The following is a 26,632-nucleotide window of genomic DNA, read 5'->3' as shown; positions in this document are numbered from 1 at the left end:
TGGGATTAAGATTGGCTTAATATCAACTCCTGCAACTCAGCGTAGAAAAGTCGCGAATGTGGCAAAAGAATATCAGAAGACCGAATTTCAATGAATATTCAAGATCGTGATTGATTTTTTGGTGTATAAGCCGTGTTGCGCTTCCTGTGTCCATCATCAGGATAGATCTGATTTGCAACACGTCTGTTTTGACTATGACTACTGTTTTCAGTCGTACGTGAATTATTTCATTGTATCACACTTTTCAAAAAAGTTAAGGCCCTTCTTCCACTGGGATACGCAAGTATCCGATACTCGACGATTCAAGTTTCTTGATGACTACCGCCGAACATCTGCGCGGAGGTTTGTAAACAGGCACACATTGCCGACATTATGTAAACCCGCGACTAGCTGGTCGAGTCATTATCACTCACATAGTCGAGACTTATACATGGCACAGTCATTAATTGTGTTAGAAATTTTGTAATGATGCATTTGCTTTAGATTAATGTTGGTAACAAAACAGTTAACAAAAAATGACAGGTAGAGCGTAGTTAGTGAGGTTATGAAAGATAGTGTTGGCGTTTGGAGAAGTGGTGGCGAGGCGTGTCTCGTGATTTCAGTAGCAAGGTGTAAGAACTGTGCGCGACAAGTTGTTTGCGATGTGAATACACAACATCAGTATCGAATACTTGCGTATGTCTGTGGAAGAAGGAAAGTGTGGAAGTAATTTTACGACTTTAACTCTTTGTTGAAGATACAATTGTTTCAAAATCTGTGATACAATCTTAAAAGATAGAGTGTCTGTCCAATTCTGATGATCGGTGAGTTCTGAAGACATAAAAATAAATTGAATGTGATAAAACGATTGTTATGAGGCTCCAACCTAATTCTTAAATAAATCACCGAGATTTACGTTAATCGGAAGAAATCTTTTTAAAAATAATACAAACACCCAATTTTTTTACACAATAATAATATTACTTTGTCTGCATCAAGGCACAGCGTGTCAATTGCAATTTTTAAATTTATTTATTTAAAATATTAATTCAAAGGCACTTGCAATCACTAATTAATCAATTAATTAATATAATGATATTTAACATCCAAAAGATTTACAGAAAAAGCTTATCAAGCAATCAAATGATAAAATAAAGATCGTTTTTCCCATTTAAATAATATAAATTATCATTTAGATATTCGTAACAAATTTGATAAATATTGTACAATATAAAAAAAAATAATCTATGATAATTCATAAATAACTGCTTCATGATTTTTCTTAAGCACATTTTGGTATATTTTGTTTTTAATTTAAAAAAAAAATTCTTACCTTATAGGCAAGCCAAAGCAATAAAGTAAATATTCCCAATAAGGTGGAGATAAATTATTGAAATTTTTAATATTTATTCATAAAATGATTTTTTTTTTAAATTTTCAGATGTAGCAAGAATTTAAAAAATGTAATAACTTTCAATCAATTTAAAAAGATGTTTTACGTGTGGCTTTTTTATACTAGAGGGCTAAGATTAAAAAACTGTACAGAGCAAAAAATCTGATTGTCTGCATCAGCAAAAACATTGAATAAGGATCTAGGAATAAACAAATTTACACAGCTCTTTCTGTCTAGATTTTCTAGGTCAACACAACTATTTTCAATTCGTAACGTCATTTCCATCATAAGCCTGTGTAGCTTTGAAATATCCATTTAATAATAACTGAGACGATAAGAGAAGGCGCAATATTGTTTTTTTATACTTTTCAATTGCTTTATTAAAAAGAGTGCAGAAATCTACTGAGACAATAAATTGCTACTAGTTGTTTTTTGTTATTTGTTTTTGGGGTGTTATGCCGTGTTGCACTAACTCCTTCTTTAGCAAACGTTTCGGACAACGTTACAGTGTCCATCATCATCAGTGTCGCACATCTGCCCTGATGATAGACAGTGTAACGTTGGCTAAAGAAGGAGTTAGCACAACACGGCATAACACCCCAAAAACAAATAACAAAAATTCTTTTGGCCGTGAAAATATTAAATCATATTTGCTACTTGTTGATATTTTAGATTATTATTACAGGAATCTGTTGCTACACTTACAATTCTAAGTATTACGATAGTGTAAAATAAATAAGTTTTTTTTCAATTTTAGTCCTCCAGCACATAAAAAATATCACAAGCCACCACTGGGTGTTTATAAAAAAGATTGTCACCTCTCTCTGTCTCTCTGCCACCTCCCACGGCAACTCGGGAATGTAGATTTTGAAAAGAGGAATTTTTCAAATGAACAAAATCAATTACATCAAATATTATAACATAGAACAATATTATCAGTCGACTATCTGTATTTAGTTTGACAAGGCGTATAATAAAATCATGAAATGTTATTTAGGAGGATGTTGAGGGGGCTTGGGACTTTGGGTAGTATTCAGGAATGCTTGCTCGAAGGCGGGCAATGCAGTCTGTTCGTGAATTCGTTCTAAATGCTGGCCGTGAGGTGGCGTCCCCGAATCCAGCAAACTCATGATCTGCTGGCTCGTGAACTCACTGTGGTCTCCTTCCTCGCCTATCATGGAGTCCACCACGGGCTGCTCCAGGATAGCCAGCGTATCCCTCCCGGCTTCCAACTCCTGCATCATCTCTATGTTGGGGGGAATGTCGGAAAAGGGCTGCGGGGAGATCATATATAGCATACCTGAATGGTAGTCCTCGTACTTGCCCAGCGAGGTGGAGGGTCTCTGCTCCACGGGGGGCAGCATCATAGGGCGGATGTCCTTGGAAGTGGATGGCATGCTCTCGTACAACCGACTGGATATGCTTTCTTCACTCTTTACATTCTCCACGAGGGGCTCTAGCTTAACCTGGAAGATGGCTTGTTGCTGGGAGATTATAGCCGACGCATCCCCACTCAGTATATCGGGACTTGACAGCGTATCGTAATGGAAGACTTCCTCAGCGGGTTCCAAAACGCCGCTCAATTGCTCTGTTTTCAAGGCAGCATCTCCACTCTCACTCACTTTACTGGGAAACTTAAGCTCAGCTTTGGTTTTAGACTTCTTGGCTTCTCCTTTCCCTTTCTTGCTGACGACGGGAACAGGTTTGGGGGACTCTATGAAAGAGCTGGAGGATCCCGGAGTGGCGGACTGCCAGGGTTCGTTAGGATGAGCTTTCTTTACATGCCTCACCAGGTGATCTTTCCGTCCAAAGTCTTGCTTGCAGAACTGGCAAGGAAACTCTCTGGTGCGCGTGTGAACAACCAGATGTCTTCGTACATCTTTTCCTGTGAAAAATTTTCTATCACAATTGGGACATTTGAATTTTTTATCAATTTCATTTTTAATTGTTCGACTCCCCGCATGAACTTTTAAATGGTACACTATGTCGGCTTGGTTATCGAAAGTTTTGGAACAAATTTTGCATTCTAGATTGCCTTCCTCGGCGGAATGCAAGGCGGAGTGCTTCTTGAAGCTCAGCTGGGAGGTATACTGCTTCTTGCAGTTCTCTTTCTCGCAGATGTAGATGTTCTTGAGGGGGTTGTGGATGCGCTCGTGGTTACTGAGGTGGTCCTTACGGTGGAAGGTTTTGTCACAGGTGGGGCAGCAGAAGGGGCGCGTCTCGCTGTGGATGAGGCCGTGGCGCACCAGCTTGAATTTGGAGTTGAACTTCTTGTTGCAGTGCTGGCACGCGAAGGGCAGCTCTCCGGTGTGCGAGAGCGTGTGCTGCGCCAACTTGCCAGGCGAGCTGAAGCGCTTGTTGCAGAAGCGACACGTGTGTTTCTTGCCCTTGCGGGGGACGGGAGCGGGGGACGAAGCAGGCGGGTCGGGGAGTACGCGGGGCAGGATAGGGATGCGCCGGATGGATTTGACGGTGCGGAAACACTGTTTAATGCCGCTCGGTCCTGGAGTGTTGAGACTGCTGAATTCGAGGGACACATATTGGAACTTGGTGGGAACTTGCAGAGGCGGCATGGCTAGGATATCTTGGTGCCTTTTTGTAACGGAGGCGCGCGCCTTGCGAGGGCGGCCGGCGCCCGGATCCTGCTTCTTCTTGGTCGCCGCTCCATCCTGAGGGTTCGGAAAAGGGGTGCCCATGACCTTACACTCATTTTTAACTAATGATATGACTCCCTGATCATTTATATTCCAATCGAATAACTTGAATCACACTACGATACAGTATAGCGATACGGTGCTGAGGTGGCGGAAACCTGATTACTCCACGCGAAATGCGATTATTTCAAAAAACATAATGTTCCTATAGTGTCACATGGCTTCGACATACTTTTAATCGAGGGCTAAAAATAAAAAGATCGATCAACTGATCAACTTCCCGCGAGTTTCCTGAAGGTGTTTTAATAAAAGGTGTTGTTTTACACGAAGTTTTAATGTAAAACAGCTGTAAACTTTAAATGTTCTAGGAATTCTCACGACATTTGACATCCAAATGTCAAAATAAAGCGGCCATATTGAATTCTTTAGGAAGTTTTCAAGGTTCCCATCAAGTCCCAGCAGCGCTCATTAACTACTAACTTTTCTACTTCTCTAGTCTACTACTTCTCTACTAGCTTTAGCTCTAGCGAGAAAAGGCTTTTTAATCAATCAGTCCATCCACACTGATAATAAATACAAAGTTATTATTTGCTCCTATACTTCTCAACCAACTTTTCCAAGACATATTAATGAAAAAATGCACACGTATTTCAAAGTTATTTTATTTTCCCCAGGTTTCCACCATCCATCAATTCTTTAGGCTGAAATAAAATTTATCAAAAAAAAATAAGCGCTATATTCGCTACTTATTTTCATTAAAATTGCCAAAATAGGTTTTAGGGCGCTTTTAAAGTTTTCTTTTTTTGAAAAAAGGAAAAATTCCAGCGTGAAGCTAGTCGCAAAAGCTCCACTTAGGTCGACCAATGAAAAAATAACCTGAATACTATGGATAATACGGGAAGCTAATCTCAAGTCTATACATTCTAGCATTTAACATTTTAAACTAGCACCATCTAGTGGATTAAAATATAATTTCATATTTTTACAATAGAAAATAAGTAAAAAATTCAATTCAATTCTGAACTTTAATAATAGTTCTAGCTCACGACACACAAATCGCGGCTGCTGATTTTTTGCAAGGGTAAAGTAAATGTTCATTGAATGTCATTGATCTCATCTGTAGTATTGCTTGTATACAAATTGACAGCTGTTTTGCGCGCCAAACCTTGGCATCAGCTTACGTCGTGTGTGACCGCTTTCAAAGCCATGTTTGTGAACTTTATCTCGACCAAATTACTTTAAATTTATGTTATCCGCCTCATTTGGAAAAAATATTGAATAGGTTTGTAAATGTGCGTATTATTTATGAACTTTTATAGCCATTTTAAGTGAAATATTTTTTACGCGCCTTATTTCGTCAGTCCTTATTTGTGTTTACAAAACCTTGCTATATACGTTATTTTAACTATTATTTCTGTATTATGTCTTGCAGAATTATAATCCATAAACCACCATGATCGAGATATAATATTTAGGATAGTTTAATGTTTTAATGAAGGTAAATTCCGGAGTGCATCCTTGGGTGAAATTTCCGTTGGCCGCCCCACGTTCCAACCGGTTTTTATAGAAATTTTGGCATGAGTTCACTTTTGTTTTAAGTTTACCAGCTGATTCTGACGAGTATATCACTTTATCTACCTCTTTATTATCTGTTATTCCTCGTTGCATTTAAATAATTTGTCATAATAGGCTAATTTCGGTAGATTTTATGGTTATTCCAATGTTGTTCCTGTGTCCATCTTGATCCTTCATAACAAACGGTTTTAATTTGCATATCTTTTTTCAAGTTCATCACCCCAGTTAATCACTTTATATTGTGATGGAACAGTTCCTACTTAAATGCTATATCTAATTAGGAAATCAACTTATCAAGGTTGAAACAGTTTTATATAAACAAATAATGTTGCTTTCTATGTTTTCTAGGACACATTTTCACCTTTGATCTTGCTAATATTTTTAATTACTTACTTTATTTTTATTTCGTTTTATGAACAATAGTCATATCACAATATGTAAAGCTGATTAAAATGAAACATGAAACTGAAATGATAGTTGTGAATCAGGAATACTTGGAGCAGGTGGATGAGTTTGTGTATTTGGGAAGTATGTTCACGAGAGATGAAAGGCTGCTAGAGATATTGAAAGAAGGGTAAATGCAGGTAACTCCATTAATGAAGGACTCAACACGGCTGGCACTAACGAAGCTGGCAGTCCACAATGGAGTGCTGGTACCCACCCTGATGTATGGCAGTAAGGCATGGAACTGGCAGAGGAAGGATGAAAGTAGACTGAATGCTGTAGAAATTAGATCCCTGAGGCGTTCTGAGAAATGGGGAGATCTGCAAAGAATGCAAGACTGATGCAAGCGTAATGAGTAAGATTACAGGTGGTTTGGGCATGTAAAGCAAATGAATGAACGCCCGAGGAAGACATGGCACGATCAAGTGAACCAGATGCTTGAGTCGGGCCATGTCAAGAGTATGAATGTGGCAAGGAGTTTGTGCCAAGACCGACTTTGGCAGTCCGTCCTCTGCCCACCCCTGCGAGGAAACTACGTGGTGGTTAATTAGTCAAAATGATAGTATGGTTTATTAGTTCTTAACTAATCACATTTTAACATTTCTAAATAAATGCAAGTAAGAAAAGTTTATAATTTTTTTCTTTAGATAAAGACTTAGTGTACGAACACAAAGAACGCGTGTTTCGGCTTTCAGATTAACAGCACTCAGTGCCTGAGTCCGCTGGAGAAGATAGGCGCCGAGTTGTGGACACATAGAACGCCGGTAAAATCCGCGCCATTTGCGCGGTAGCCTGATAGCAGCTGTCAGTTTTAACAAAATGTCAAGCTCGTCAGAAGAAGATTTTTTACTTTTGGAGAATTCTTTCTTTAAATTAAGAAATAAAACAATTGGCATTCATCCAATTAATCGTAGTAGAAAAAGTCATGGTGAATATCATCACTTGTTTAGTGAGCTTAAGGCGGACGAAGAAAGATTTTTTAAATATACCAGAATGACTTTCGAAACGTTTAACTACATTTTAAATAAAGTGGAACATCGATTAAGCAAAAGCTGGTGTAATTGGCATCGTCAACCTATTTTTCCGGAAGAAAGACTTGTTGTTACTCTCAGGTGAGTTGATTACCTACCTATAAAATGCAATCCACCATCTTCAAATCCTTTTCTTTAAATCAGGCCTCACCTAGCAATATAACGGGGGAGTAGGGAAGGGGTGGGTGGGGTGAGATTTGCACATCAATAATATTATAAGATGTTTATTGTCATATTTTTTTTATTATAAAAGGTTCAACTTATGTTTCATTCATAGGTACAATCAATATGCATATATTAAATATAATAGAATGTTTTACGAAGAAAAAAATAACAGGATAGTACCTTATTAAATTAAATCAACAGAAACACATCGCTCTACTCACCTGCCTCTTTTGCTGGGTGAGAAATTTACACTCGAATTAATAGTTTAACAGAAATATAGTTTAAAACATTGTTTCTTTTTCAGATATCTTGCAACTGGGTCATCGTTCAAGACTCTTGCATTTACTTTTCGAATGGGAGCATCTACAGTGGGAAAAATTGTTGCCGAGACGGTTGCTGTATTGTGGGAAGAATTGTATCAACTGCATATGCCCGTACCAACAAAAGAAATATTTAATTCAGTAGCAAAAGATTTTTTTCAAGTTTGGAATTTTCCTCACGTCATTGGTGCAATTGATGGAAAACATGTTCGCATCCAATGCCCAAAAAACTCTGGGTCTATGTTTTATAATTATAAAAAGTTTTATTCAGTGGTGCTGCAAGCTGTTGCAGATGCTAATTACAAATTTATATCAGTAGATATTGGAGGTTATGGAAAACAGAGTGATGGAGGCACCTTCAAAGCATCTGATATTTACCACCACCTTTACAATGAACAATTAGATATTCCAGAACCTGATAATTTGCCTGGAACGAATGTGAAGGCTCCTTTCGTGCTTATAGGTGATGAAGCATACCCACTTCTCACTAATTTATTAAAACCTTTTGGTGGAAACAGTTTGACAATTGAGCAACAATGTTTCAATAAACGTTTGTCTAGAGCTAGAAAAACTGTGGAATGTGCTTTCGATATTTTATATTCAAAATGGCGTTTGCTTTCTAAAAGCATTGAAACAGATATAGCATTAGCAGATAATATTGTAAAATGTATATGTGTTCTACATAATACAATAATTAACAAGGAAGGATGTGAGCGTCATCTAACTGAAGTTTTTGTATTTAATGAACACAGACAAGACTACAGACAGGCTATAGGACGATCCTCTAATGCAGCTAAAAGTGTGAGAGATGTTTATGTAACATATTTTTCAAACAATCCTTTGCGTTACAATAATTAATTGAACTCAAATTGTAAAAATACCAATAAGAAACACAAAAACGAGTAAAATTTGTGATATTGCTAACGAACAATACGACAAAATGGTATAGATTCTGGAGTGACGTAAATGGATTCTGACAATGAAAATTAAAAAGCATCTAAAAACCATAACCACTACCACTCTACAAGAAAACGAAATATGATAAGACTGTCATTTAGAAAAAAATCTAAATCTCAGAATTCCTTGATTCAAATCAAGATATACCAGTCAAAATAAAAGAAGAGAAAAATAAATGTAAAATTTAAGAAAATATATTTAGTAATTTCTAAGTACCTACATGATGTAGGTAAAATATTTGTTAATAAGCAATTATAAGGTTTATGTTAAATATTATGTAACCATTGAACATATTATATATACTATTTCAATAAAGATAAACATAAAAATGTAATAATATGTAGTTTTGTTAATTGGGGTGACTAAATACTAAACTAACGTATTTAAACAAGAATATTATTAGAATTGAAAATTAAACAACTTTTGCACTTTGTTCCACTTATTTTAGAAATGAGTGGAACAAAGTGCAAAAGTTGTTTAAATTTCAATTCTAATACAATGGAATTCCACCACGAATTAACAGTAAAAAAAAACTAGAAGAATATTATGTTGGAATTAGACTATGATTATATGTCAGGTAAGTTTTTAGATTCTCACGGCCAAAAGCATTTTGGTTGTTTGTTTTTGGGGTGTTATGCCGTGTTGCGCTAACTCCTTCTTTAGCCGACGTTTCGGACAGCGTTGCAGTGTCCATCATCAGGGCAGATCTGGTAGATCACATCTTCGGATCTACCGGATCTGCCCTGATGATGGACACTGCAACACTGTCCGAAACGTCGGCTAAAGAAGGAGTTAGCGGAACACGGCATAACACCCCAAAAACAAACAACCAAAATGATTATATGTACTTACCTATATTAAAAATTTATGTAATATAGGTAAGTACATAAAAAAATTAACGTTTAAAATCTAAGATGGACTGAGAAACATTTGCAGTGGCTGCGTCTTCTGCATTTGGACTCATGACTGAATAGGAAAACGGAGGTGGTGTGAATTGCGTTGGATACGCAAATTGCTCCACCACTTGTTGAATTCTACTTGGGAATGAAAGTATTCGTGATTTTGGTATCTCTGCAACATGAGGAAGTAAACTTTTAAAGAAAAGGTGATGTTCATCATTTTCATTGTCTCTGGATTCTCTCCTCCGGGACTTCTCTTTTAAATATTCAAGTTTTTTTATTTCGATATCCACTATCGCCTGATTGTAGACATTCATCGGCTTTCTTCTCTTTTTGCTTACTGGAGTAGATGAGGAAGAAGTGTGCGGAAGATCGTCGATGCTAGGATCGATAATTTCAACGCAGTATTCATCCTGCGTATCTGTATCCATGGGTGGGGTTTGTGGAGAGATAATAGTTTCTTCAGTATCCCAGGTATCCGTGTAGTGGGTACTGGCTGTAGATGTTGATTGATGGATGGATGCAGCTTCCTTATTAAGATTGCCAGTCGACGCCCGCGGTCTTACCACATCTTTCAGAAATAATAGCGATTTGAAGAAAGGCCATTTTGGGGTGAACGTTGCATTTGCAGCATCTCCTGAGCGGGAAGGTGGTATTCTGCCCAGCTCCACAGCAAATTGGTCTCTTAAATACTTCCACTTTTTTCGTAGTTTGGTTTCTGAAAAAAATATATAATTGATTTTAGTTAAGCATTTCAATTGATAAAACATTGTTTCGTCAGAACAATAACTAAAAAATGTAAGTCATTCAATTTAACTGAAAAATATAGATTATGTTCGTTACTGTGCATTTTTACCGCTAGATGGCACTGCAATCGGTTAGGATATTTTTATGTTCATTTACATTGGAAGTGTTTGATAAACCAAAATTTTAAAACCGAATTGTAAATTGTATATTTTTAGTACAAACTTATGATATTTATCAGCCCCATACGGTGTGGAAGGTAAAGCTACTGTTTCTCATCTTAATATGAAAAACCCTCAGCAGAACACACGCACTTGAGTGCATATGCCCATTAAAAGAATTCACTTGTGACCTTTGAGGTTATTTCAAAAGTGAGAATATACCATCTTAATTCATTCGTCGCAAATTCTGCACGTATATTTGTGTATTTAGTAAAAACAACCGTTCATGCAAATTCATGGGTATATTTTGCAATAACATCAAATGTCATTATTCAGACACAAAATGTTTGATATTAGTTTATCAGCCCCATACTATTGCAGAGGGTAAAGCTATGGTTTGAGTGCATGTTCCCATGAAAATAATTCACTTGTGACATTTGAAGAACCATCTTCATTCAATCATTTCAAATTCTTGATGTATTTAGTAAAAACAAAAGTGCATGCAAACTTATTTCACTCGTGACATTTGAGGTTATTATAAAATTTTCTCAGTTCGTACTTACCGTTTTCATTCATATCCTTACTGATTTCTTTCCAGCACTTGTCGACAACATTTCTGTTGCTGTGTAAGCTGTTTCTCTTATCCCAGATCGGCGATTTGTTAAAAACAGCAGCAATTAGTAAGTCGCTCATTTTGACAGGACTTGTTTATTTGTGTTTTGACACTAGCTTCCAAAACAAGCTTCACTAATCGGCCGCACCGGCGAGTAGGAATTAAGAATTCATTCCGGTAAAGCTTCTCGGCGCGCCAGCGCGCGGACACAAATCTGAACCTGCCTTTACTATGTGCGTTCTCACACGTTTAGATACAAACATTCTTGTCGGCACGCCTGCGCCAGTCGGTCGCTTACTCGCCGGCTAATCTGAAAGCCGAAACACGCGTTCTTTGTGTTCGTACACTTAGACTGTATCCACTATAATAATAATTATATTTAGATGATTTGTACAGCGCTGTTTTTGTGCAAAATCACCTGAAGGGCGCTTTACAAATTTATAAAACATTTCTACAATGATCTATGTTATTACTAACTATATATGGAGATAATATACAGTACAATACTTACCTGGTAGGTCACTTAAGATTAACACTTAATTAACATTAACTAATTGTTATATTTAATGAGTATGACAGCTTAAAAAGGTAAGTTTTTTGTTTAGACTCAATTCTGTTAGACTTGTTTTGGATCTTAGTTCCGGAGGGAGTTTATTCCAAGCTTTCGGCCTAGATAAACTTAGTATTTGGCTTGCGCTTAGGTTCCATCAGTCTGCCTACAGCTGCTAATGTTGCTGATTTAAGAGTTGACTGCCTCAGTCCAGTGTTTTCCGTGTATGTGGAGAAAATTTTACCCACTCTACGGTTTATTAAATATTGTCAATATCTATAACCAATATTGCGTCATCTTACCGCACTTGATTTAAAAAATATACAAAACATGTGCGACCTCTCCTGGAATGTGCTTTCCAAATACACAGTCCATATTTTGCCATAGATATCTTATAGAGAGAGTACAAAAATACCAACGGCTTTGAAGGACCGGCAATATGAAGGTAGACTTGATAAACTAAGATTACCAGCATTAAAAGAAAGAAGAAAAGGGGGTGACTTGATTGAGTTTCAAAATTTTATCTGGACCATTGCCAAATGGCATTCAAGAAATCTTCACCAAAAACAAAAATAAATTCTGCGTGGACACTCAAAAAAAATAAATTATAATACACCTTTTGCATCCAATCCTAGGAAATAGAGTAGTGGATGCATGGGACAACTTTTCACAACATGTCATAAATGCTACCAATTTAAAGTTCAATCGGACTCTTATTTGGAGAAAAGAAAGGATTAACTTATTTTAAATTTAAAAGAACTCAATTACTGTTATACTTTTTGTGAAATCAGATGTGAGCGCTTCTGCAAATTTATATTGCAGATGCGCTCAATAAATAATAATAATAATCTTATATTTTGACAGTTTAACGGATATTTAAAAGTTCCTTAGTTCATGACGGAACTTCGAAAAAAACTTCTTAAAAAAGTTTCACCGTATATCCTTGAAACCCCGAGTTGACTACATTAGTTGAATGTTCCCACAGCATGGCCCTGGTGACGCCCCGCTCCGGGCGCATACCACACACGCCCAAGATGTGGGAGCGCAAGCGTGCCTTGTTCCAACCCGCATCGGGGTCGCGCAGCCCAATGGAGGGGCTGCAGGGGGCGCTCAGCTGCGACAGCGAGGACAGCTCCAGCTGCGACCTCGGCATACTCAGCCCCATCCACTCCAGCGACAGCTCCGAACCCTTCGACCAGTCTGTTCCGCAGACGCCGCACTCTTGGAGTAAGATATGATTATGACGTTTTACATCATTTTGAATTAAAACATTGGTTTTTAGCTTTTTGAATTAAAATGTTATATAACAACTCAAGCAATGGAGATTTTTTGGGTGTTCGCTATTCGATTCGGCCATTCAATTTAATTAATCTCCAAATATTATTGTGGAAACATATGTACTGCTTACTGCGGTTTAAAGCCAATGAATCCACCTAGATTTCACTGTTTATACTAAATTTTGAAGTTTTATATAAAAAAAAAATTAAATCTTTAAATTTATAAAAATCATTTATCAAATTTGGGTAGCTATCGCTCGAGTGGTTAACTTTTTGTATTTAAATTATTATTATTTTTTGTAGGAGGCACATCAAGTTTGCACAAAAAGCAGAATAAAAGCAAGAAAAAAACTGCCCGCCAGATCCTTGAGTCTCCTCTGACCTTCAAGAATTACATGACAAGGCAATCCCTCGTGGACAAATACACTGCCGAACATTCGAACGTCCGGATGAAGCTTGTGAACATCCTCGCAGACACTGAGAGCTGCAGCAGTTCTCTCCAGGATCTCACCTTCCATTCCGACTCCGATCTATCCGATTCTAAGCAAAAAACACCGTCCAAGAAAACAAGGTCGAATAAATCCAAACCCAGGACCAGGGCGTCTAAAAGACTAGCCGACACGTTAGAATCTGAAAATATCGCACCTCTCTCTTTCAAGTCCTCTCTCAAACAAAACAAAAGTGAAATATCAGAATTCCAACTGCCCGAAGAGTATATCCTCCAGATTTCTAAAACTCCACACGATAACGTGATGAACACTCAAACTCCACCAAGGATTGGACATCGGCGGTCTATCAAAGAGTGTTTGTCTCATAGTCCGTCAAACGGAAACAGCGCAAACAAAAGACCAGGAGAGGCGTTGGAAGAAGTCGACGGAAACCATAAGAACTCTCGTCTTAACTCTACGATTCCAGTACCACGGGCTAGATTGTCTTTGTTTAGCAACGGAGAAACTAAGCATTTCGTTTCTCCCAAGTCTTTCTACCCTAAATCAAGCGTTCCCAGTGCAAATCTGGATACGAGCTTCTCTTCTGAGATCTCTATTAAGGTTAACAAATCTTCCCAGCACGTTAAAAGATGCAGCAAACCTCCTTCGTCTCGTCCTTCGTACAAGCGAAACCGCAAGAGGAGACTGGGAGAAATCAACATGGGAGTGCGGCATGGGATACGCAAGCCCAAACAGAATAAATTCACCATTTTAACAAAAGATCAAAAACTCAAGTTAGCCTTGAAGATAATCGACGATTCGCCTCTCAACAACTACATTAACAACTACATGACAATGAAAAAGTCTAACGTTACGATAAGCAATGTTCAACCGAGTAATGCAACTATTTTAAATGTCACAAATAAGACTGACGAACTTGCCAAGGCGACAGGTTTATCTCAGAATCAGCTGAACAAAATGGACACGATATTAAAGCAACTAGGTTGCACAAAGTCTTTGAATAACATTCTATGCCCCGAGAATAGTGGTATCCCTAACTCGGAAAAGACAGATTTAGCCGATGACGAAGATGAAATATCCGAAGTCGATAGCAGTCCGTCCAAAAAGAAGTTCTTCAAATCGGCGAGGAACGCAAATCAGTTGAAGAAGGCGGTGTTCAACAAGTATTTGCCATGCAGGAAGGCGTCCAAAGACAAAACGACCGTCCAGGAAAAGTTGACAATGCTGCAGAACATGGTGCAGATTGACATGTCTGAGTTATTTGGCAACGAGGATGAAGAAGGTTTGTAATTATTTAATTTTTATTTATTTGATGATAAATTAATGTTTATAAGACAAGATTTTTATGCATAGTACAAAAGACAATAAATTATTATAAGCAATAATAATCATTAGCCTGAAACACCCATTTCATCCCAATTTCACCAATTCCCCCCACTAATTTAATTTCTTTGGGTGTTTCAGGCTAATGATTATTATTGCTTATAATAATTTGTTATTTTTTATGATATAAATTAGGGTCCTTTCGTACCTTACATTGTCTTACATTAGACATCCAAATTCATAGACTTGTCCTAACATGAAATCTGGGTATCATATCGACGAACTGGAGGCAAACCATGTGATCAAATTAATTTATTGATAAATTACAGAAAGGGAGACCGTTATGCCCCCCCTGCACATCTTGGTTTGTTCACCTTTCGCTGGTGGGCTGGTCTACCAATTTGGATGTCTATGGGTGCTTCTATAACTGAGTCTTAGGATTACCCTTTTTTTAAATTGCGTCACAAAACGGTGCAAAATGTTATTAAGTCTTACAGTTTTTTTAAATTTTTAGTTTGAAAAAATATTAAATGTTTTTTTTACAGATAATCTCAACATGCCAGAGAAAAATAGCATAGAGGCCCTTTTGACTCAGTGGTCTGAAGAAGAAGTACCAGAGAACGAACCACAAATTATCAATAAGAATGTAGAAGACAATAATATGTCAACTAATTATTTACCCGATACGACCACAAACAATATACATCTTTCCAATGCTCACGTGAATGACATATTTACGACAAATAATCAGAACATGGAATCCTTTGATGGAAACAACCATAATTCCATGATTCTGAATATGAACGAAGGATCTAATTCTTCGAGTTCTCAAGGTGTCACAGGTTCTGCTCCAGCGTTTTCAGCATCTTGTGATGTCACACAGTTTTTGCCAGTTGATGGAGGATACATTATTGTAAATGAAGATGGAATGATGGGTAAATAAAATTATCTTAATACAGTAAAAAATAACCTTAAATCACATAAGAAATTTTCTATCTTACTAATGTTTTTGTTTAATTTAATTTTAAAAAGTTCCAATCAAATCTGCACAATTTTTTTATGTCCTGTTTGTGCAATTTTATAAGATTACAAATATTCAATAAATTGAGTTAACTGGTACTTGCTTACTTAATTTGTAACTTTGGACTTACTTTACTGGCTATTTATTATAATATTCCATTTTTATTTTGTTGGCAACACTGTTGTTCAAATAGCATTCTTTTACAAACATTTCAAAATGGACAATCTTTTTGACATTATTTGTGCTTTAAATAATTGTAATGATTCAGATGGGGAAGAACCGTGCAATTTAGAATCAATTGATTCCCAGTTGAAAGCTCTGGATAAACAAATCATGGATATGGCTAAACTGAATAATATCAACCCGGCATTGCTGCTGTCTCCGGGAACAGATCAGATGTGCACAATGGCGTCTGGTTTGGCATTGTCTAGCCCCAAGATGTCTTCATATTCTGAAGACCCATTGCTGATTGTATCTGGTAGCGAACCTTGTCAGCTAATTGAGCCCAGTGGTGATATGGAATATTCCAGCAGTCTCAATGAGAAGAAGAGAAAACTCTACCCTGTGTTTGTGAAAGACGAAGTCAAAGCAAAACAAGCCAGACTTGAAGGTAAATTTATTTTTTACATCATATTAAATTTAACATTTACAGAATTTCAACTGTTTATAATGTTATTCAATTATTTATTTGGTAAACTTGTTAAATTCCGCTTCATGCAAAGGCTCTTTAACAAAACATCACTTGATTTCAACTTAAATATCTAACGGAGACATCTATGTCAAAGTTTAACCTCTGGAAAACTGTTGGTGCACCAGTGACAAGATTTTTTTTCCCACCGTCAAACCGTTCATGCGCTGCTTGCATTGGAATTTCGCCCTAGTTGAATTTTTTGATTTCCGATTTAAACCGTTATGCCATGAGAAAGTGCATAAATTTGTTTAACAGAATCGCTTGCACTTGAAACTCTTCAGAGTTAATTTTTGATTCCATTTTCTATTTCCCTCAAAAAGGGTTTGGTGTTCCAAAGGTGCACAAAAATAGTTTAATAATTTATGCATATTTTCTAACCTTCAAACTTAACTTTGAGAAAAAATCTAACTTTAAAACATCTTTTACCTTCTCCCTCGACATAAATAGTTGTTTCTTGTAGTAATTAAGTTGAAACCAAGTGCTGTTTATAATTTTTTTGCGTTTTAAACCCGAAGTGGAAATCAACAAATTTATTCTAGTTATCTAATATATAATATACTGTAGGTATGCATTATAGGATAGAGCTCTAAATGGTAGTATTTATGAATACCTACATTTATTCCTCCAAAGTTTTTTCTGTAATAATTTGGTTGTTCTTATTACAAGATTTACCTGAGAACTACCAAAATTAAAATGAAGTGTTGTTGCCATACGTTATACACACCATCAATTGAAAATAATCACTAGGTAAGAAGCACTTCAAGTTATAATAAAATTACACTTTTTTCCATTTCAGAAAATTTGAAGATCAGAAAAAGTACCAAGATAAAGCACCATTCGGGAGACATGAATCAGTATCAAATAGATGCAGGGCAGACCAAATTTGGGGCAACCCAATGCAACGATTGCGGAGTCATCTACCAGGTAACCCCACTAATTTATACAATGATCTTTTTTTAAGATAAACATTTCGTTGGACTACTAATGTAATTTGACAATATTACGAAAATTTCTACTACCATCATTATAAGCGGAAAATGTTGCTTGTGCAATTATGGAGGACTTAGGCAGCAGAGGAATTGAACCCACAATACCTGGGTGGGAATGAAAGTTCAACTCGGCTACTACTAGCTATAAAGAATGTAATATGGGAACTATCGGGATTACGGCGGTAGGTTGTGAGGCTGCAGGAAGTGGGGACGAGGAGATGGAGAAGAGGTATGTTGGGAAGCTCCTGGCTATTCAGATCTGGTCACCAAACATGATCATTTCAAGCAACTTTCCAATTGGATTTAATATTTATATCTCTGAAATTAAAACCAAGATCGCTAGTTTATTTTTATTATGAAGATATTTATTTCTTCATTGTCATTTCTACCTACGCTTTGAATTCTCTTGAAGAAAAATAAACAATCTTTATCTCCAATTTATCATATCCAAATAACAATCATATTATAATTTATATAGCAGTAATATTAATATAATTACAAGCAATATACCTACAGCTCTGATACAGAGATTACTGGCTGTGGAGAAATAAACCGTATAAATACATTGAAGAGATAAACTAATTGCTGTGAGTAAGGTCAATTTTAGCTTACTTCGGGTCTTATAATCATTTTCATTGGCCTGTCTAAAGGTTGTCTTGGTTTTCAAAGATCTTATCCCTTCAGTCTAATTTGTGCTCTTTTGGGAACATCTCATACGGTCTCATAGAAATCAATGTATCTCCCTTACTCTCATGGTGAGAAATATGATCTAAACGGTGTTAGAAAGAGAAAACACCACGCTTTATATTCAAATCTAGTAGTTAACTACAGAAGAATTTAAATGTGCACTTTTATAAAACCAAAGGGTCCGTGCCCAATTTGAAAAAATATATTAAAGTTTGTGAATTTTTTATTAATTATTTTTAGATGAAATGACAAGTGAGGTCACATTAACATTTATAATACTATAATAATCTAATAGTCTAATAAAATGCACAAGTTTTTATATATTTTTTCATAATCAATAATTTAGTTAAAAAAAGTAAAAGGAGCCATATTAATTTTTTTTTATGTTCGGATTCAAAATTTTAATATATTGAAAATAATATTTTTATTTATAACTAGCTGTACCCCGCCAAGCGTTTCTGTGGCTAAGTCTTTCTTTTGCAGATAGAGAAACTATAGCGCATGTTGTTTTTAGGCACAATAGATGGCGCTGATTAAAAAAAAAGCATGTTTGTCCAACAGATTAGTTAGAATAGGTGTTTTATATAATATAGGTATATAAAAACACACGCGTAATTGAATGCAACATTTTGTCAAAATTTTTAAAGCAATTGGTGAAAAACTTTCGGAGATTTAAGATTTTGAACAAACGAACATTTACATATTTTTTTATAAAGATAATAAAATTTGAAAGCGTGTTTTTAGTTTTCAGATACATTCAGAAATATTCCACTTCTTTGGATTTTATTGCAATGCGGAAATATTCCAACCTACTGTTAAATATGGCCGAGGCCTGAGGGCTTATATAAATTAGTGACATCGGTTTTATTTCATATCGCTATACATAGATCGATCTTCTAGGGATTATCTGTTGTGGTTGTATAATATTAATGTATGATTTTATGTATTTTTTATAGATTGGAGATGCCAAGGACGAAGCTGATCACTTGCGCTATCATTCGGCGCAGGACATTCTGAAATTTAATGTAAGAAAATATATATTTTTTTAAAATAATCTTTATGCGATGATTTTCGTAGTGTTGTGTAATGCCCTGTTTATTCTGGATGTGAAAAAGGAATCTTTTCTAGCCAATGAAAACTGCCAGAGTAATATTTTAATGTTGTTGTCTCTAGGGCTGGAAGAACGAGAGGGTATGCGGCCACATGGGTGGGGGTAGAATCCTGGTTGTCCAGCCTGGTGACCCCCAGTCGCACTGGCAGAAAGTAACGGACCTCCTCGAGAGGGTGGTCCATCCCCAGCTGGGGTATGTCTCCGCCCCCTTGGCCCTTCACAAATCCTACAAGGTAATAATGATTCATAACGACAACAGCTATATTTTGCTTTCCACTATTAAAAACTATGCCCATGCGAGTATAAAAATGTTCCCAGTTTTTAGTTCTGCAGGAACTATACCTACAGAATTAAAAAATAGAATCTAAAAACGTAATTTATTTCCTATACTCGATCCAGCCCTAAAAATAAATAAATAAACACTTGCATCACAAAATGAACGGTCTTCGCTGGTTTTGCAACATAGTTGGGTTGTTAAGTTCATCTTCATATCCTGTGACGTGTTGCTTTTTAGGCTTCCTATTGGCCGATAAATGAACAAGTTAAATCTGGGATTTGAGCGACAACCTTGTGTTTTGTCTTATTTTGTAGGCAACATGCATTTATATCTATGCTTTCGAAGCGAGACGTCTGAATTCGATGAGGAGTTGTACTACTCTAATGCTGCGTTCAGACGTGTGCAATGCAACGTACATTGCATCGCCAATTCGTGATTTGGACGGCAACATGATCAAGCGATGCAGTGTACCGTACAAACAATTTGCATTGCATTGCACATTGTTGTCATTTTTAGATTGAAATTAGGTATAAAAAGGCTAATCTATAGTTATTATAGACCTATCGATGCCTACCTCCCTTTCCTCTATCATGTATGATTCACACTGTTTGTGTGTTGGCATCCCAGGTGTACCTGTATGTGGAGTCCCGCCAGCTGATGGGGTGCCTGGTTGCGGAGCAGGTGCACACCGCCTTCAAGCTGCTGCAAGGGGGGGGCATGGACTGCTGCAGCACGGAGGCCTATCCTGTCAAGTGAGTTATTCCTAATATTTCCAAATCTAACGAATCTTTCAAAATAAAGCCACACAGAGCTAACTCTGGGAGATCTTCTTAAAATGGAGACCGGTTCTGGTTAGGTTAGGTTAGGTTGAGTGGAAAAATGCATTGCATTTCCCCCAGGCTTCATGGGTTCAATTCCTGTGCTACCTAATTCCTCCACTGCACAAGCAAAATTATACACTTTGTAACAAAATAAAATATAATGTGACCAACTAGCACGTTGGTGCCATTGTAACAAAAGATTACTGCGTCAACTTAATTTCACCACGTTGAACGCCAATGTAATAAATATTAAAATCTTTACCAAGCAAAAGTAATAGATAATTATCAAATACGAGATGACAAACCCGCGATTGCGGCATCATTGCAACAGATTAGGTTTACTATCAGAAAGGATTGCTTTGTTATTGAATAAAAGAAAGATTGAGTTAACAATATTTATTTAATAACAATTAGAAACATGAGACTCTCTAATTAGCATGGATTACATTATCTCGAGGTGTTTGCAGCGAAACGAAGATCACTAGCACAGTTGGTAAATTAATGGTAGCAATTTATAAGTTAAATAAGTGGAACGATTACAAAGAATATTAATTATTATTTTTTTGGTAAACTAATGTTTTTAAGACAATATTTTTTTTATGCTCTATGCTTTATAATCACTATTTTCTATGCTTTATAATCACTAGACGCCATCTAGTTAGAGAGTTAGCACTTACAATGCCTTTCTCATATAAAATAAAGGTGGTTGTTTTCAGGTGAAAAATGTAACAAGCAGTAATTGTTGAATGAAACACTAGTATATATTGAATAATTTCGCGGGTAAGAGATAAGCCGGCATAGCTCAGTGGTCAGAGCTGTCGACCGGAAATCGAAGGGACACGGGTTCGAGTCCCGTTGGCGTCATGTATCTTTTATCAGGAGATTTTTCAATGTGGATGAGTGTTTCAGGCGAATAATTATTGCTTGTAAAAATAATTGTTACAAAGAATATTGTCCGACCTGTTTCTCAAAAGGGCGCCATACAGGTCTTACAAAGGTTTAATAAAGGGCAAAATTTATAAAGGTTTACATGATGACCAGCGATTACCACAGCAGCTAATCAGCCACCAAAATCTCCCGTAATGTCTGTCGTCTGGAGCAGTCGCTCAAATCCTTCATGTTGTCCTGTCTTTGCTCCAACGCCGCCTGTTGGTACTGACCATAAATATACCACTCTCTAGATCGATATCTTCGGGCTTTTTGTATGTAACGGAATTATACAATACTTAACCACAGATATACAAGCAGTACCTACCGTGCGGAGCAGAGCAGTAGACAAGGTAGAGGAAACTCAAGGCCATTTAAAAAAGATGCGACCATAGACAACATAATTGCTCTCAGCCTTCTCTATTCATTCACTAGCCCAAAAAAACTATTATAAAAATAAAAATGTCCTTGAAGCAGAAAAATGTCGAAATGTTTTCCGAGGGGAAGGTTCATCTGACTAAGAAAATGAACTTTTACAGTTTATTTCCTTAAGATGAAACTTGTTAATCTGAGAAGAAGAAACCCAAAATTACAAGAAAAATTCCAAAACATGATTGTCCGACAGTACGACGATGAATTCCGACATTTTTCTGCCTATTTTGAACTCATTGTTACATATGTTTCAAAACTTTAATTTCACCAAAACAATAAGACAATACAGGATAACACTAATCAATAACATGAATAAGTTGGTCGATATAATAAATAACATTTATAAGTTGTGGAGGAAGACATATGCCAAGTATGTTACGTAATAACCTAAAAACTGTCAATTCACTTTAAACTTGAACTTAAGTAGGTAGGTTGAATATATGTTTGTAACTCGCTAACACTATACTGGCTTATATTGTATTTTTATCACAAACAACTTTAACACGCAATATTTTCGACGCGAAATGATAGTATTTCGGCAGCAAATGACAACCCGCGTGTATAAATAAACCACTCTCATTTTGTTGGAATGATTTGAAAACTGTCAAACGGCAAAATTCCGTCATCTCTTTCTGTTACACGAGTCATTATGGTAGAGAGCGAGAGATCAAACCAATCCTTCTGCTCTAACCAATGAGATCTGAGCTTTTAGCCATATTATTCGTTTTCTATAAGAATTTTGAGGTGGGCGTGGCGGTTTCAAATGAGTTTCAAGGCCAAAGCTGAGAGAAATGCCCCTGGTACTGACTTGACAGGAGATCCTCAGTCGCGCTGCTCTCAGTCGATCAACCATAGACCGAGAGTCCCATAGACAGGAAAGCGGTCTGCGAGTTGTGGATAGAATTACCATAAATGTAGCGGGGCGAAAGTGAACTGCTACAAATTACAATGATGGTTGTAGGAGGTTTTCAAATGAGACAACATCTAACACGAGTGTATTTCTTCCAGAGTGGGAATATCGAGGATTTGGACGCACGCCTCGCAGCGGAGGAGGGGCATCGCCAGCAACCTCGTCAACTCGATGCGCGCCAACTTCTACTTCGGCCACATCCTCTCCAGCCAGGAGGTCGCCTTCAGCGTGCCCACGGTCTCCGGGAAGGCCTTCGCCGAGAAGTACACCAAGAACCCCAACTTCTTTGTGTTCATGGATTAACAAAAACTTTAATTATGTATAATATTGTTGGCTTTACGTAAAGTGCCCTGTTTTTTTTTATTTAATTATTTTTATATATTTAAAGGAGAAGTGAAACTGGGTATTAAAGAGATCCATTTTGTAGCACGCAGGAAACACAAGAGCTCTGTTGAGCACAAGAATGAGTCGAGTTGTAGAAAGGACCCATTCTCAGTGTTGAGTGTTTTTTCAGGTATGCATCTGCTGACGAAATTAGTTCCACATCGAGTGGTGAAAGTTTATAAATACGAATTAGTAAAACTTTAACTCCACGGTACTATTTCTACTCACAAATACAATCCTCTACATACAGTATGGCGTTATGCATTGTTATTACAGGTGTTATGTACATGATTATTTCTTATTCAAAATCCGGAGTTATGCACAAAGAACCCTAACTTGTCTTCATCGATTAACAATAATATAGAAAAAAGAAACATCAAATTACAAGTAGAGTACAGTTTATATAATTTTACTGTGCATACGATTAGGTAACTGGGTGTGTAAAAAATGTATTATTTTATTTTATTTACAATACATATTATGTACTCACATTGTCACGGCCTTTCGCTCAGAAACACAAAATGAAGAGCCGTTATGACAGCTTTAAGCAATTTTGAAGCGGAAGTATAATGGTGGAGAAGTTTTTTTAAGTCTTATTGTTTTTAATTAAAATTTTAAACAAACAAACAAACAAACGCTTAGGTTTTTTAAAGCCATAATTCATTCTAATTATGAAAAGATATCGCCACTTGACTATGGTGTAAATGGAACCCAAGTGAGAGTAGTGATAATTTAGTTCACTGAAGAGAAAATCTCTAGATGTGTGATCTACACCGATTTGACAGAAAACTGTTGTTTTCGATCGAATCGAATATATTATCTGTTTAAGAAAGAATTTTAATAGTTTGATCAATTCAACCGAAGTAAGGTAATTTTGACATAAAAGACTTCCCCATAACACACCTCTGTCGGTTTTCTCCTCAGTGGTTTCAATTGATTATATTTTAAGAATTTTTACCACAATTTTTGCCATAACCTTTCTGGATGTGCTCAATTTTAACTTGAATTAAATAAAATTAATTACTATGGTAAGGTTTGTATAAGACATAAATAACATAAATGATTTCAAGGCCTATCTTGGCTTTAGATTAAATATATTTAGTATGGTTTACCCTCGTAGTAGTACAAATTATGCTAATTTTGTGCCATCGAAAGCAAACAACGCCCAAATTTGTTATTGAATTAATATTAAAACTAACAAACTAATCATCAGGCTGTATCTGCAGAGGTAGGCAGAAAGGACCGTCACACATTATTTTATTCATATCCATTTGTACATATCTACTTTTGACATGACACAGTGTTTGATTCACTTGATCGTGCCGTATCTTTCTCAGGCACTTCTGTTTCATATATTCTTCTTTCATTTCTCTGTTCATCTGCTCTACACGACCAAACCATCAAAGCGTCCCTTTCTTAATCTTTTTAATTAGGCTTACAACAGACTTAATATACTAAAACATTTTAAAAAGCTCAAGCAAAGTTTTACCACATATTCGCCTCAGTGATCTAACTTCTACAGTATTCAGTCTACTTTCATCCTTCCTCTGCCAGTTCCATGCCTCACTGCCATTCCTACATCAAGGTCGGTATCAGCTCTCCATTATGGACCGCTAGCTTCGCTTCTTTAATATATTAACATTAATACATTTCTTGAAATATGTAATTGTATTTACTTTGTCATAAATTCACATAAGCCCGCCGTCCCACGGGTCTGTAAGCAATCGACATAAACCGAGTGCTGTAAGACCGTGCGCAGAAAATTCAGTGTGGAACAATTCTGCGCAGGGTTTTCCAGCATTTGGTTTATTTCGATTGCTTACCGACCCATGGGACGGCGGGCTAATTTGTAATTCTTTATCTATTTGTTAATTTACAAAAATTTGAATCTTTTTCTGCCCGCCATTTTATTGTTTGGTAAAATACCATTTTGTATTTCATTAGTTTAACAATGCAACTTCAGAATATTAAATAGAATTAAAAACTGTAAAAGAATCCAGCAATAATTCCTTACACAAATTTGTGTTATACACTAAGCAGGACATTTTATAATCTTTAAAAAATTATTAGATCTGAATTTTAATTTCTATGTATCGATAAATAATTCAACGAAAATCGTTGCGATTTTAAATTAATAGATTTTAAGATATTTTATTACAGCTGCATTTTTTAAAATCACCTCTTTAAAAAAAATTATGTCATTATGTAAGATAGGTACCTATTTTCCATAACGTTTTAAAATACAGTATGTAATATTATTGTACATTTCATTATTTTGTTTTTAGTGAATGTTAGGCATTAATTAAAAGCACTAGGAGCTCCCAAATGTGAATGAATATGGGGCCGTTCAAGTATTACGTAAGCAGATTTATTACAATTATTTACCCCCTCTTCCCCCTTGTCACCAAAAGTAAGCAAAGCTCTTACCCCCTCCTCCCATGCTTACGTAAAAATTGGTACCTATATGCATTTTTCTGTTAATGTATTTTGTTTTTTAACGAGTACCTAAACGTATTAATCATTTGTGGGAATCCCCGAATATGTATTCAATTTTCAAACATAGACAATGTGTGGGTTGCCAATGTGTAAAAAAAAATAATTACTGCTGAGCAGTGCTGACGTAATCACTATCTCGACCCCCCACCCCCCCATGTCATCAAAAATAAGCAAAGCAAAGACCCCCCTGCCCCCCTATAGTGCTTACATAATACTTGAACGGCCCCTATTACATAAATTAGCTGTCAATTATTTCAATAAATTCAAGTTTACTTTCCTCTAAATAGTACATATAAAACAAACTCACTATCCGCGTCTGTCGGTTTGTGGGATTAGTTCTTCTAAACTATGCAACGAAGTTTGATAGGGTTTTAACTATCATTTAGACAATTTCTTCCGGAAGGTTTATATGTATAATACATTGATATTATATTTATTGAAAGTAGAGAAAAGTTGAGCAACGCTGAGTACACGTCAGCTAGTGTTATTTTAAATACATACTGTACAATTAAACGAATGACTCTTGTCAGTTGTCAAATGCTCAATTTTTTATCCTTAAATTTGAATAAAATTGTTTTTAATACATTCAGGTGTTATTTTTTAATATAAATACATACTTATAATTAATGATAAATGTAACATACGTTATAATCTACGCGTTCATAGATGGCGTTATTTTAATTATTCAAAATACACTTTTAGCAAATGAAGCTTTGAATTATACAATGAATTATTGTTAGTTTGCGTCTGGATAAAAACTATTTTTTCATATTCGTATTGCATATGTACAGACGCAAAAAAATAATTTGTCCTAATATCAAAAGCATAACTTTCAAAAAGCATACTTTGATGGAATAATTAAATTAACGCCATCTATGAACTCTTAGATTATAAAGTACGTTACTTTTACCCTTAAACAACTACATAATAACTCTGTCAGTTTAGACTTTAATAAGTAAATAATAATTATTATTGTTCCAATAATGAAACGCTTATGTGAAAGAAGGGAAACGGAGTGTATAAACGCGAATAAGACAAAAATATTTAAATTCTAAGTTTTTATTTTCAGAATAATGTTAAACAAAAGTATAAAATGTTGCATGCTGTTTTGTTCTTAAATAAAGTTAATAAATTTTGTACAAATTATGTTTTTTTTTTCTTAAATTCAATATTCCCAATACGACGACAGTATAAAAATTCTCAACACGTCAGTATGAATATTCCCAATACGACAGTACTACAGTATGAGAAACTCCAACTGCTATCAATAAAAAGTGGAAATCTGATGTGTCAAACCAGCTCCAGCTACTAGCTGGTCATTTGAAATTATGTATGTTTAAGTTGTGGGGCTT

The 26,632-nt window shown here is 36.1% G+C and overlaps 2 protein-coding genes across 3 annotated transcripts; one reads left to right on the top strand and one right to left on the bottom strand.

Moving 5' to 3' along the window:
• Nucleotides 1–2,325: 2,325 nt before the first annotated feature.
• On the bottom strand, nucleotides 2,326–4,098 carry LOC149410168 (uncharacterized). The gene has a single exon (XM_089648679.1). It carries the CDS (start codon nucleotides 4,066–4,068, stop codon nucleotides 2,362–2,364), a length of 1,707 nt encoding a protein of 568 aa, XP_089504805.1. The 5' UTR covers nucleotides 4,069–4,098; the 3' UTR covers nucleotides 2,326–2,361.
• A 1,083-nt stretch (nucleotides 4,099–5,181) lies between these two features.
• Nucleotides 5,182–25,420, top strand: eco (Establishment of cohesion). 2 transcript variants are annotated; one of them, XM_089648605.1, is made up of 10 exons: nucleotides 5,182–5,318; nucleotides 12,471–12,712; nucleotides 13,066–14,493; nucleotides 15,080–15,469; nucleotides 15,824–16,165; nucleotides 17,043–17,170; nucleotides 18,879–18,947; nucleotides 19,096–19,266; nucleotides 19,938–20,062; nucleotides 22,499–25,420. In XM_089648605.1, the coding sequence occupies exons 2-10, from the start codon at nucleotides 12,472–12,474 to the stop codon at nucleotides 22,701–22,703; spliced, it is 3,099 nt and encodes a 1,032-aa protein (XP_089504731.1). In that variant the 5' UTR covers nucleotides 5,182–5,318; nucleotide 12,471; the 3' UTR covers nucleotides 22,704–25,420. The 2 variants fall into 2 exon arrangements, with proteins under 2 accessions (XP_089504731.1, XP_089504733.1); XM_089648607.1 differs by having other exon boundaries at nucleotides 5,198–5,308.
• Nucleotides 25,421–26,632: the final 1,212 nt, after the last annotated feature.

This window comes from Hesperophylax consimilis, chromosome 28 (genome assembly GCF_061612785.1).
Source record: "Hesperophylax consimilis isolate HC1 chromosome 28, BYU_Hcon_1.0, whole genome shotgun sequence".
NCBI classification, from domain to species: domain Eukaryota; kingdom Metazoa; phylum Arthropoda; class Insecta; order Trichoptera; family Limnephilidae; genus Hesperophylax; species Hesperophylax consimilis.
Note: the sequence above shows the minus strand (reverse complement) of the source record. Positions and strands in the feature narration are given on the sequence as shown.